Below are 13,530 nucleotides of genomic sequence, written 5' to 3'. Positions count from 1 at the left end.
CTCTGGTTGCAGTTCAAGCTCCCCTGTCTGTTCCCTCCCCTTCCTCTTCTTCCCAAGCTGTTGAAGAAAGTCTAGGCGGAAGGGGTACCAGTCATCCTCATCGCTCCGGATTGGGCCAGAAGAGCTTGGTTCACGGACATCGTCAAACCTTTTCGCGGACGCCCCCTGGAAGCTTCCAGACAGACCAGATCTGCTGTCTCAAGGTCCAATCTGCCACCCCAATTCTCTGCCGCTCAATTTAACGGCGTGGCTGTTGAAACCGCGGTTCTGAAGCGGTCAGGTTTTTCAGATCGGGTTATTCACACCATGATCCGGGCTAGAAAACCATCGTCTTCCAGAATTTATTATCGTACGTGGAAGGACTATTTCACGTGGTGCGAGGACAATGACGTTCCGCCTATGTCCTTTTCTCTCCCTTCTATCCTGGCGTTCCTCCAGGCAGGCCTAGATGCGGGCCTTGCCCTTAGCTCATTGAAGGGTCAAGTCTCGGCGCTTTCCATTCTTTTTCAGAAGACGTTGGCCTCCCGTCCGCAGGTCAAAACCTTTCTTCAGGGAGTGGCTCATACAGCACCTCCGTACCGCGCTCCCGTGGATCCATGGGATCTCAGTCTGGTTCTGGAGGCTCTTCAACGGTCTCCCTTTGAACCTCTCAGGGAAGTCTCCCTGTCCCTTTTCTCTTGGAAAGTGGCCTTTCAGGTGGCCATCACCTCCATCCGGCGCGTGTCGGAATTAGCGGCCCTTTCTTGTCGCCCCCCTTTCTTGGTGCTCCATCAGGACAAGGTGGTTCTGCGGCCCCCACCTTCCTTTCTTACTAAGGTGGTGTCCACTTTCCACCTGAATGAGGACATTGTTCTCCCGTCATTTTGTCCGGGTCCAATCCACCCTCTGGAGCGCTCCTTGAACAAACTAGACCTGGTCAGGGCGATGAAGGTTTTCCTGGCTAGGACGTCTCCCTTGCGGAAGACAGACTCTCTTTTCATCCTTCCAGATGGTGCGCGGAAAGATCAGCCGGCCTCCAAGGCTACCATTGCGCGCTGGATCAGATCAGCAATTTTGGAGGCCTACTGGGTCAAGCATCGAGTGCCCCCTCCTGTAATTACAGCTCACTCTACCCGGGCAGTGGGTGCCTCCTGGGTGGTGCACCACAGAACTTCTGCACAGCAGCTCTGCAAAGCGGCAACCTGGTCTTCGATCCACACGTTTGCCAAATTTTACAAGGTCCACACCTACGCTTCGGCGGACTCCAGCCTAGGTAGAAGGATCCTGCAGGCGGCGGTGGTGAGTCCTCGGACCTAATGGAAGTTTGCTTTTCCCTCCCCAGGGACTACTTTGGGACATTCCATGGTTTCTATGTCCCCCAATGAAGCGATAGAGAAAACAGTTTTTTTGGGTTGCTTACCGTAAAATCTGATTCTCGGAGCCTTCATTGGGGGACACAGCACCCTCCCATGTTCTGCAACTCCTGTTCTTATGTTTGTTGATTACAGTTTAGTTGTCTGTTCTGTTTTCATTCTGTTTTGTTACTTCTCCTACTGCTTTCTCACTAACTGAGGAAATTAGTGCCGGTCGGTGGGGTGTATACTGCGGAGGAGGAGCTAACCTTTTTCTGTACATAGTGTCAGCCTCCTAGTGTCAGCAGCATACACCCATGATTTCGGTGTCCCCCAATGAAGGCTCCGAGAAACAGATTTTACGGTAAGCAACCCAAAAAACCTGTTTTTTTTTCCATTAGGTTTAGGGTTGGGATTAGGATTAAGATTAGGATTAGGGGTGTGTTGGGGTTAGGGTTGGGATTAGGGTTAGGCTTGTGGTTAGGGTTGGGATTAGGGTTGGGATTAGGGTTAGGGTTGGGATTAGGGTTAAGATTAGGATTAGGGGTGTGTTGGGGTTAGGGTTGGGATTAGGGTTAGGCTTGTGGTTAGGGTTGGGATTAGGGTTAGGGTTGGGATTAGTGTTAGGAATGGGTTGTGGTTAGGGTTGGAGATAGAAGTAAGGGGTTTTCAATGTTTATGCACATCAGGGGGTCTCCAAGCGCGACATGGTGCCACCATTGATTCCAGACAATTTTGCGTTCAAAAAGTCAAACGGTGCTCCCTCCCTTCCAAGCCCCGACATGTGCCCAAACAGTGGTTTACCCCGACATATGGGGTATCAGTGTACTGAGGAAAAATTGCACAACAACTTTTGGGGACTAATTTCTACTGTTACCCTTGGGAAAATAAAAAATTGGGGGCTAAAAAATTATTTTTGTGGAAAAAAAATGATTTTTTCATTTTCATGTCTTTGCGTTATAAACTTCTGTGAAGCACTTGGGGGTTCAAAGTGCTCACCACACATTTAATAAGTTCCTTGGAAGGTCTAGTTTCCAAAATGGGGTCACTTGTGGGGGGTTTCCACTGTTTAGGCACATCAGGAGCTCTGCAAACGTAACATGACGCTCGCAGACCATTCCATCAAAGTCAGCAAAATGTCACTATTTCCCTTCCGAGCCCCGACGTGTGCCCATACATTGGTCATCCCCCACATATGGGGTATCAGCGCACTCAGGACAAACTGGACAACACCTTTTGGGGTCCAATTTATCCTGTTACCCTTGTGAAAAAAAAATTGCGGGCTAAAAATCATTTTTTTTTTTTTTATTTTCACGGCTCTGTGTTATAAATTTCTGTGAAGCACCTTGGGGTTCAAAGTGCTCACTATGCATCTAGATAAGTTCCTTAGGGGGTATAGTTTCCAAAATGGGGTCATTTGTGGGGGAGCTCCAAAGTTTAGGCACACAGGGGCTCTCCAAACATGACATGGTGTCCACTAACGATTGGAGCTAATTTTCATTTCAAAAAGTCAAATGGCGCTCCTTCCCTTCTGAGCCCTGCCGTGCGCCCAAACAGTGGTTCCCACCCACATATGGGGTACCAGCATACTCAGGACAAACTGAGCAACAACTTTAGGGGTCCAATTTATCCTGTTACCCTTGGGAAAATAAAAAATACCGTGCTAAAAAATCATTTTTGAGGAAAAAAAGATTTTTTATTTTCACTGCTCTGCATTATAAACTTTTGTGAAGCACTTGGGGGTTCAAAGTGCTCACTACACATCTAGATAAGTTACTTAAGGGGTCTAGTTTTCCAAAATGGTGTCACTTGTAGGGGGTTTTCACTGTTTAGGCACACAGGGGCTCTCCAAACGCGACATGGTGTCCGATAACGATTGGAGCTAATTTTCCATTCAAAAAGTCAAATGGCGCTCCTTCCCCTCCGGGCCCTGCCATGCGCCCAAACACAGTGGTTTATGACCATATATGAGGTATCTGTGTATTCAGGAGAAATTGTCCAACAAATTTTAGAATTCATTGTTGCCCATGTGAAAATGAAAAAACTGAGGCTAAAAGAAAATTTTTGTGAAAAAAAAAAAAGTACTTTTCTTTTTTTTACGGATCAATTTGTGAAGCACCTGGGAGTTCAAAGTACTCACTATGCATCTAGATAAGTTCCTTGGGGGGTCTAGTTTCCAAAATGGGGTCACTTGTGGGGGAGCTCCAATGTTTAGGCACACAGGGGCTCTCCAAACGCGACATGGCAACCGCTAAATATTCCAGCATATTTTCCATTCAAAAAGTCAAACGGCGCTCCTTCCCTTCTGAGCCCTGCCGTGCGCAGTGGTTTATGACCACATATGAGGTATCGGTGTAGTCAGAGAAATTGCCCAACAAATTTGAGGATCCATTTTATCCTGTTACCCATGTGATAATGAAAAATTGATGCTAAAAGAAAATTTTTGTTGGAAAAATTAAAATGTCCATTTTTTCCTTCCATTTTGCTTTAGTTCCTGTGAAGCACCTGAAGGGTTAATAATCTTCTTGAATGTAGTTTTCAGTAGCTTGAGGGGTGCAGTTTTTATAATGGTGTCACTTGTGGGTATTTTCTGTCATATAGACCCCTCAAAGTGACTTCAGATGTGAGGTGGTCCCTAAAAAAAATGGTTTTGTAAATTTTGTTGTAAAAATGAGAAATTACTGGTCAACTTTTAACCCTTATAACTTCCTAACAAAAAAAAAAAATTTGTTTCCAAAATTGTGCTGATGTAAAGTAGACGTGGGAAATGTTATTTAGTAACCACTTTGTGTCACATAACTCTCTGGTTTAACAGAAAAAAAATTTGAAAATTGCAAAATTTTCGCCAAATTTGATTTTTTCACAAATAAATGCAAAAATTATCGACCTAAATTTACCATTAACATGAAGCCCAATATGTCACGAAAAAATAATCTCCGAATCGCTAGGATGCGTTAAAGCGTTCCAGAGTTATTACCTCATAAAGGGACACTGGTCAGAATTGCAAAAAATGGCCAGGTCATTAAGGTCAAAATAGGCTGGGTCATGAAGGGGTTAATACCCAGAACATAGGTAGGAAGTACTGTGCCAATAACAAGGAGAAATGCAACTTCAAGCTATGATAACTCTGCATACTCATGAAGTAATAAATAGGTATTTCACACTTTCTTTTCTACTTTTCAAATTCATATTTTTTTCATTAATGCATCTGAATCTACAGTTTGTGTTCATATAAGATTTATTAAACTATACATTCATATTCATACTTGCTGCTAAATTTTTGCTAATGAAAACTTTCCATATTTTTTCACACCAGGTCCATGCCAAGTGGATTCTTGACACTGATCTCTTCAACGAGTGGATGAATGAAGAAGATTATGAGGTGAATGATGACAAGAGTCCAGCTACACGCCGCAAGAAGATCTCGGCCAAGACCTTAACTGATGAGGTGCGATCATTACTGCAAACCGGCCTTGTAGAGGTCACTCTGTTACGCTTTTTGTCTATTTAACTGCTATAATCTCTCTGAAGAGATACACGTACTACTTTATTTTTTTATTTAACAAAGGCATAGCTGTACCCGGCCATGGCTAACATAGTTTTGATGGGGCCCTTGTGTTCCCCCCAGCATCCGAGAACTTCCGGCCGGTAACGAGTGATCGGCAAGAGTGCCAGGTGTCGCATCCCCACCAATCAGCTATTGATGGCCTATCCTGTGGTTAGGCCATTAATATAAAAAAGTAGTGGCCGACCGCCTTAAGTAATTTTGTACTTCTAGATTTTTATCTGTATTGCTCGACAATATTCAGAATTGGAATGACCCATTCAGAGTCCAGCAGAAAGATATCCAGATATATGCTCATTTGGCTCTCTTACATAGGAAACCTTTTCCAGTGGCGACCTGAAACCTCCTATTCTTAAGTCCGCAGGCTCTTATATAAATAATGGTTGCTTTTTTATTAAGGGGGGAAAAGGGTTTGGTAATTACACAAAAAATAAAATGTTATGGATGTTTTTTTTTTTTTTTTTTTTTTTTTTTTCAGATTACCCTTATTTTTATGTCTATGTTTAAAGCGTACCTGTCATTCCAGGGAATTTTTCACGATAAGGCCGGTTTCACATTTGCGTTAAAAGGCCGCAGCGTCGGCCTGCGCACGGCCGCCGCTAAGCCCCACCCCCTGCCGCGCCTCCGCCGGTAGCTCCGCCTCCGGATGCATGACGCTGCATGCGTCCCCTATCTTTATCACTGAGGACGCAGGCCGTGCGCAGTATGCGTTTGGCGGCACTTGCGTCCTTTTGACGGTGCGCCGAGCGCAACCAAATTGCAACAGGTTGCGTTTGGCGCTGGTCGGCGCACCGTCAAAAGGACGCAGGCGCCGCCAAAACGCATACTGCGCACGGCCTGCGTCCTCCGTGATAAAGATAGGGGACGCATGACGCATGCAGCGTCATGCGTCCGGAGGCGGAGATACCGGCGGAGGCGCGGCAGGGGGCGGGGCTTAGTGGCGGCCGTGCGCAGGCCGACGCTGCGGCCTTTAACGCAAATGTGAAACCGGCCTTAGTTGTCGTGTGTACATAACTTCTTTTGGCTTTTATATGACTTCCGGTATATCCTGTATTTTATAGCAGTTTTCTGCTCTGCAGACTCTAGTCACTAGAAGCTACCGCAGTTTCTCTGTGTGTCTCTGCTTCACTCTCCCTTCACCATAGACTTTAGTGGGCAGCAGCTGTAAGTGGATCCCTCCAGGAAGACAGATTTAAGTAGCTTTTGTGAGTGAATGGGTAATCATTGTGTGAAAAGTTCGGAAAGAGGATTTATCTCTGAGATATGTTACAAAGTTTATATTTGCTTCTATTGTTGATTTATGGGAAAAAAAATAAAAGCTTAGTTACTCTTTATGGTTTACGTCCTAAACAGCAGGAGGTGGTAGCATTTGACAGGAACAATTGTATCCAATGTTGAATCTTTAGTGTTGCTTTTACCTTCTCATTTAAGGTAAGCAGTCCTGACTCAGATCGCAGGGACAAGAAAGGACCCAATTATAAAAAGAGAAAACGTTCTCCTTCTCCTCCTCCAAGTGCAGAAGCAAAAAAGAAGAATGTCAAGAAAGGGTTGGTTCATAATCCTGCATGCGCTTTGTTACAAAACTTCTTTACAAAGGATCTGTCACCAGGTCAGAAGTGGCCAGTTTATGCTATTTATTTTATTCCCACTGCTTCTAAGTATTCAATTATTATTATTATTTTACTCTGTCGCCTCATTGGGGGACACAGAACCATGGGTGTTATGCTGCTGTCCACTAGGAGGCGACACTATGCATAATCTGAAAAAGATTAACTTTGGCTCCTCCTCTGCAGTATACACCCCTGGACGGCGTCAGCCTTCTCCAGTTTTTGCTTAGTGTCGCAAGGAGGCACACCTTTTTTTCCATTCTTTTTTTTTTTTTTTTTTCTGTCAGGAACAGATGAAGAAAAGTGGGTCTCCAGCGAGACTCCCGACATGACTCCTTCCTTGGCCCCCTTTTTAGGGGTGCCCGGTTGAAGTTGAGATGGCTATTCCCCATGTCGCTCCTTCCCAAGTCCTGCGGGTACTGGTCCGAAGTTGAGTCCCCCCCTCCTTCCCCAACCCCTTTGGGGTCTGGGTTGAGGTTGAGGCGAGGATTAAGACCCCCTGACGGTGACAGACGCACCCTCCCTAATCCCCCGCAGGGGGCATTAGGTTGAGACGCCTCAGGTAGGGTCGGAGAATAGGCATCATTCCGCAGCTTCCAGGGACCCCAGAACAGCTGAGGGATCCTGTTGGGGCCGGGGGAGGGTGCGGACTGGCATGGCACAGCAGAGACAGGGCTTTCCTGCGTCCCTGTCTCTGCAGCAGCAGCGGCTCCATAGCGCTCCAGGGGCCCCCCATACAAGAACCGCTGCCCCTGCTACCCCCACCGCTATCCAGTCGACCATTCTGGGGGGGTCTGGTACAAATCCGCCCCCCCCCCCCGGACTACCGCGCCGCTCTGGAGCCCTCCTGGGCATCAGGCCTCTAATTTAGACCGCGGCTTCGGCCTAGTCGAAGCCGCCGCCTTTTCCCCGGCCTGCCCCCCGGATGACTAAAATGACAAGCTGGAGTGTCATAGAAGGGGCGGATTGAGGCAGAAAGGGCGCGTTTTTACACAGCCCAGCGCGCCCTTTTCAGCTCTCCGCCCTCTCCTCCCTCTCCTCAGAGTCCCGGTGGCCATTTTTTTTTGGATGAGATCCAGGAGAGGAGCATCACAGCGGTCTTCGGGGGGCACAGAACTGGGATCTGTCGGCGCTGGACCTAGGGGCACACCGGTGGGGTAAGCTCACAGCTGGGTTTTTATTATTCAGCTGTGAATCCATACTTCCTAGAAGGCTCTCTGTGGGTTCCCTCTGCGTAGCCACCCCTGTACGATCCCTGATAGCCAGCCTCTGTGCACTATGCCGGGCTCAAGGAAGAGAACCAGGCAGGAATGTTTCTATGCATTCTGCACAGCCTGCAAAGCCACGCTCCCTAGTGGTAGCACGTATCCGCACTGCCGGGACTGCATCCAGAACTCTTGGTCAGAACCCCAGGGAGTCCCTACTGACGCTTCAGTGTCACAGGCCACGCCGGAATGGGCAACTCAGATGTCACAGTCTATGACACAGTCCATAGACAACCTAACTGCCACATTGCTGCAAGCTCTGCAGAGTCAGGCCCGGCTATGGACGTTACACGGCAAACGGACAGCTTGTCTCAGGAACATGCTGCTTCCGACTCTCACAGACGTAAGCGGACCCACAGGTCTCGATCACCTGAGTCGGCCTATAGCACAAGGTCGTCCACCCCCCCCCAGGGAGAGACAGCGTCATTCCAGGTCTCCTAGGCAGTCCCCTGTCACAGACAGACAGTGCAATTTACCACAGAGATCTCCCACCACAGAAGACCCCTGCCCCAGGTCGCCCTCCAGGGATCTCCTTAGTGAGGCACAGGATTCGGAGGGCATCTGTGACTCTGACTCAGATAACAAAACGGAGAGGTCCGTGGTACCTTCTCCCCCTAGCAATATAGCGCTAGTTGAGGACATAATCTCTGCCATTCATCGGGTGCTAAAAATTCCGGAGTCGGCCCCGGAACTCCCAGAACATAGGATTTGCTTCGAAAGTGTTCAGAAACCACCTAAGGTCTTCCCTAATCACCATGAGTTTGAGAAAATACTTACCAAACAGTTTGCGCAGCCTGAGAAAAAATTTGCTAATCGCAAATATTTGGAAGCGAAGTACCCCTTCCCACAGACAGACACCAAACAATGGACAGATCCACCTGAAGTGGACCCCCCGGTTTCTAGGCTGGCAGCGCAGACCTTACTCTCTCTGCCAGATAGCTCAACCCTCAGGGACGCAGCAGACCGGCAAGTAGAACGCATGGCTCGTTCTATTTTCGAAGCGGCAGGCGCCTCTCTGGGCCCTGCGTTTGCTTCAGTTTGGGCGGCCAAGGCCATCCTGGCTTGGGCCAAAAAACTACAGGAGGGTCTTCAAGCTTCAAATCCCGAGCTCTCGGACCAAGCGGTCCAGATAGCAGTGGTAGCAGACTACATACTTCATGCAGCCCTGGATTCCGCAAGAGGTGTAGCGGGAATAGCATCAAACGCCATCACGATCCGACGCATCCTCTGGCTGCCTCCGCCAAGATCTATTATCGTACCTGGAGAGCTTTCTTTTCTTGGTGCGAATCTCATGGACAAGTCCCACTCCCTTATTCCCTCCCGAAGGTACTAGGTTTTCTTCAATCGGGCCTAGACGCCAAGCTATCCTTAGGCTCGCTTAAGAGTCAGGTGTCGGCGCTTTCAGTCCTTTTTCAAAAGCGCATTGCTACTAAACCGCAAGTAAGGACTTTCATCCAGGGAGTTTCCCGATTGGTTCCTCCCTACAAACGTCCGCTGGATACGTGGGACCTCAATCTGGTCCTGACAGCATTGCAAGCTCCACCCTTCGAACCTCTTAGAGGAGTTCCACTCTCCATTCTGTCTCAGAAAGTGGTTTTTCTAGTGGCGATCACCTCGTTATGCAGAGTGTCGGAATTGTCAGCACTTTCCTGCAGACGGCCTTTCCTAGCCTTTCACCAGGACAAGGTGGTTCTCCGCACGGTACCATCCTTCCTTCCGAAGGTTGTGTCCAACTTTCACCTCAATGAGGAGATTTCACTGCCATCCCTTTGCCCGGTTCCGGTTCATAGAGTGGAGAAGGCTCTGCATACGCTTGATCTCGTCAGAGCATTGCGGATTTTCGTGTCCAGGACTGCACCTTTCCGGAAGTCTGATTCCCTCTTCATTCTTCCAGAAGGTAGTCGCAAGGGACTGCCGGCTTCCAAGGCTACCCTTGCCAGGTGGATCAAGTCCACCATACATGAGGCCTACCGACTTAACAGTTCCCCTCTTCCGGCCGGTATCACGGCACACTCTACACGGGCAGTAGGGGCCTCCTGGGCCATTCGACACCAGGCTTCGGCACAACAAGTGTGTAAGGCGGCCACTTGGACTAGCCTACACACGTTTACGAAACACTACAGTGTTCATACCCAGTCCTCAGCGGATGCGAGCCTGGGTAGACTGGTTCTGCAGGCGGCAGTGCCCCAGATTTAGGGACCTGCTAGCACAATATTCGTCCATTGCTTCCCACCCAGGGACTGCTTTGGGACATCCCATGGTTCTGTGTCCCCCAATGAGGCGACAGAGTAAAGGAGATTTTTGTGTACTCACCGTAAAATCTCTTTCTCTTAGCCTCTAATTGGGGGACACAGCTCCCACCCTGTTGCCCTTATGGGTCGTTGTTTATGGTTGAGTTCTCATATTGTTCTTTGAGCTCGTACATAGTAGCCTTCTTACAGGCACGGTTATGTTATTTGGTTACGTTCCTCCTAATGCTTTTGCACAAAACTGGAGAAGGCTGACGCCGTCCAGGGGTGTATACTGCAGAGGAGGAGCCAAAGTTAATCTTTTTCAGATTATGCATAGTGTCGCCTCCTAGTGGACAGCAGCATAACACCCATGGTTCTGTGTCCCCCAATTAGAGGCTAAGAGAAAGATTTTATGGTGAGTACACAAAAATCTCCTTTTTTTTTTTTTTTTTTTTTTTATAGCTGCCATACGGCTCAGAGATAAGGGCCTTTTTATTTTTGCATTAATTTTTAAAGGCTCTACATAAAAAGGCCCATATCTTTGGAACTGTATGGTGGATTTAATAAAAAAAAACCTATATACTCAAAGAAAGCAGCATTCTTATTTTTTACCTATATTTTACCTCCATGATCGGCTAATAAATATATATATATATATATATATATATATATATATATATATATAAATTTATGTTTATATCTATTATATATATATATAATATATATATATGTATGTGTGTGTGTGTGTGTATATATATATATATTAGTCCCATATATGGCAAAAAAGGGACAAAAACTATTTGAATTTCCAGATGAGAACATTTTTTAGAGCCATTAAAAGCGCATGTACGAAGAAACCCCCATAAGTGCCTGGTCAGGAAGGTGGGATGAGCCCGATTATAAACTGTGCAAAAGTGATAATTCAATGAAAATATTACTGTGGGTCGTACACCTCAAAATCGTATGATGGATTTTAGTGCCGAGGGGTGCGAATCTTGCTGGTATAGTATTCATGGGGGGGGGGAATTGAGCTCATACGTTTGTGTTTTCTCTTCACCCCTTAATGACCGCCAATACGTCTTTTAACTGACGTGAGATATAAGAGAATAGCATCCCCATACAGGTGACAATCCAGTAGCTGTCGGCTGCACACTATAGCTGACAACTTGCTGCATCAGCCACGATCAGTGTTTGCACCGTACAAATCTTTTTAACCCCTTTGATGCTGCTGTCAATAGTTACAACATCATATAAATTGTTAACAGAGTGTGGCTTCTCCCTCTTTATCCTCATCGGCACCCTGAGATCTTGTGTGGTCCTGATGTTTGCCATGGCAATTCACGCCCAAATAGCGGCCTTAGAGTCTGACAGCTGTTGTAACCTGTTCAGAAGTTAGTGGCATTTAGGTGGCAAAAATACACATTTTTATTTCTGTCATGCCACTTTGCATTAATTCCTGAAAATCACCTGAAGGGTTAATAAACTACCTGTCTGCAGCTTTCCATATGTCAGGGGGTGCTGTTTTTAAAATGGTGTCACTTTTGGGGGTTTTCCAATATATAGGACCCCCAAAGGCACTTTCAAACCTGGATAGGTCACTAAAACAATAAATTTTGGAAATTTCCTTGATAAAATGAAAAATTACTGCTACATTTTTAAACCTCCTAAAATGCTAACAAAATAAAAGAACATTTTACAGATGATGCTGATGTAAAGCAGGCATGTGGAAAATGTTGTTTATGAATGTTTTTGTGTGGTATGAGTATCTGAATTAAAGGGATAATCATTCAAAGTTTGAAAATTGCTAATTTTTTTATATTCTTCTCAAATTTCTGATATTTTTTATAAATAAAAACAAATCATTGACTTAAATGTACCATTATCATAAATTATAATGTGTCACGAAAAAAGAATCTCAAAATCACTGGGATTTGTTGAAGCGTTCCAGAGTTATTACCACATAAAGTTACACTGGTCAGATTTCAAAAATTTGGCTCCGTCACTAAGGGGTTAAACCTACAATGGTGCATACTACTATGTGTTTTCATAAACTCAAGAAAAACTATTTTAGTAAAAACAGTTTAAAAAAAAAAAAACAACAACAAATCCAAAAACAAAGCTACGCCATGCTGGATTTTTCTTTAACTCACTTTTGACCAAAAAAATACAAAACTGCAGGTACTGTTTTTCTTAAATGATGTCAGCCAAAATCCTCTCCCTCTTTATTTACTAATTATAATTAATTGTCAATTTGCTATTGGATATTAATTTCACTCAGCTCAACTTAATACATTTTTGCTATTCCCAGTGCTTGTCTTTCTTTGCCACAGTTGTCATCTGATATCTGTCCATTTATCATTCATTTTAATTAAGCAGCACAGGAATGATTTGTATAGCTTCTGCCACTATGTGGCTGACAATATGTCAGAAAAGTCCCCCCAAAGGTCTGATATTTTTGGAACTACCATACAAGTGACTGGAGGGAGCCTCACATGTTTAGCCACCTCTCCATTCACTATGGCATGTAATTAAGCCCATACTATGAATAGCTAGGAGCCACATCTATCAGACTTGTATTCTATATCCTGAGATGGAAATAACAGTTTAACAACATTTCATGTAACTTTATATACCTGTACTTTATAGACCATCTACACCTTATAATAAGTCAAAAAGGGGTCATCGGGAGGAAGAACAAGAGGATCTGACAAAAGATATGGATGAGCCATCCCCAGTGCCTAATGTAGAAGAAGTTACACTCCCAAAAACGGGTATTTTTCTTTTTCTGTTATGCATCTGTATATAAAGTTTGTCTACTGACTGCATGTATAAGTCCTCATTCAGAAGTTTGTTTTTTACACACGTGTTCTACTGGTGTTTTTCACATCTAGATCTCATTTGATGTGTACATTGTGTTTAGCGTCTCAAATTGTCCTACACTGATCATTGCAGATGAGAGGGAGAACTGTGCAGCTCTTGAGCGTTTTGTCCAGTCCTATCAGGGTACCTGACACTCCTGGGCTTCCCTGACTATTAAACATGATAAAAAGTGCATTGTATAGTCCAAAGATGAGATATTTTCTTGGAGTCTATAACATTACCCACAGATTCGTATGTATTTCTTCATTTTCTAGTTAATACCAAGAAAGACTCTGAATCTGCCCCAGTGAAAGGTGGCACAGTGACTGACCTAGGTGAGTTTTTACTCTGCTTTTCTGATTTTAAATATTTTCTAAGTCAAATATCTATTAGAATTTAAAGTTAACAAGTCTGAGCCCTTCCTTCCCTCCCTCCTTCCTTCCCTCTCTCCTTCCTTCCCTCCCTCCTTCCTTCCTCTCTCCTTCCTTCCCTCTCTCCTTCCTTCCTCCTCCCTTCCCTCTCTCCTCCCTTCCCTCTCTCCTCCCTTCCCTCTCCTCCCTTCCCTCTCTCCTCCCTTCCCTCTCTCCTCCCTTCCCTCTCTCCTCCCTTCCCTCTCTCCTCCCTTCCCTCTCTCCTCCCTTCCCTCCCTCCTCCCTTCCCTCCCTCCTCCCT

The 13,530-nt window shown here is 45.7% G+C and overlaps 1 protein-coding gene across 1 annotated transcript in view; it reads left to right on the top strand.

Moving 5' to 3' along the window:
• Positions 1 to 13,301, top strand: part of LOC141078429 (SWI/SNF complex subunit SMARCC2-like) — a 54,566-nt gene extending 41,265 nt beyond the window's left edge. Inside the window, exons 9-12 of the mRNA XM_073565158.1 lie at positions 4,648 to 4,779; positions 6,328 to 6,443; positions 12,646 to 12,770; positions 13,134 to 13,301. Coding sequence (XP_073421259.1) covers positions 4,648 to 4,779; positions 6,328 to 6,443; positions 12,646 to 12,770; positions 13,134 to 13,258 — 498 coding nt within the window. The 3' untranslated portion in view covers positions 13,259 to 13,301. The remainder of the gene's footprint in view (positions 1 to 4,647; positions 4,780 to 6,327; positions 6,444 to 12,645; positions 12,771 to 13,133) is intronic.
• Positions 13,302 to 13,530: the final 229 nt, after the last annotated feature.

This window comes from Dendrobates tinctorius, unplaced genomic scaffold (assembly GCF_039654945.1).
Source record: "Dendrobates tinctorius isolate UK_male_01 unplaced genomic scaffold, ASM3965494v1 ptg000561l, whole genome shotgun sequence".
Taxonomy (NCBI): Eukaryota; Metazoa; Chordata; class Amphibia; order Anura; family Dendrobatidae; genus Dendrobates; species Dendrobates tinctorius.
The sequence above is the reverse complement of the archived record's forward strand: the minus strand, read 5'-3'. Positions and strand labels throughout refer to the sequence as shown.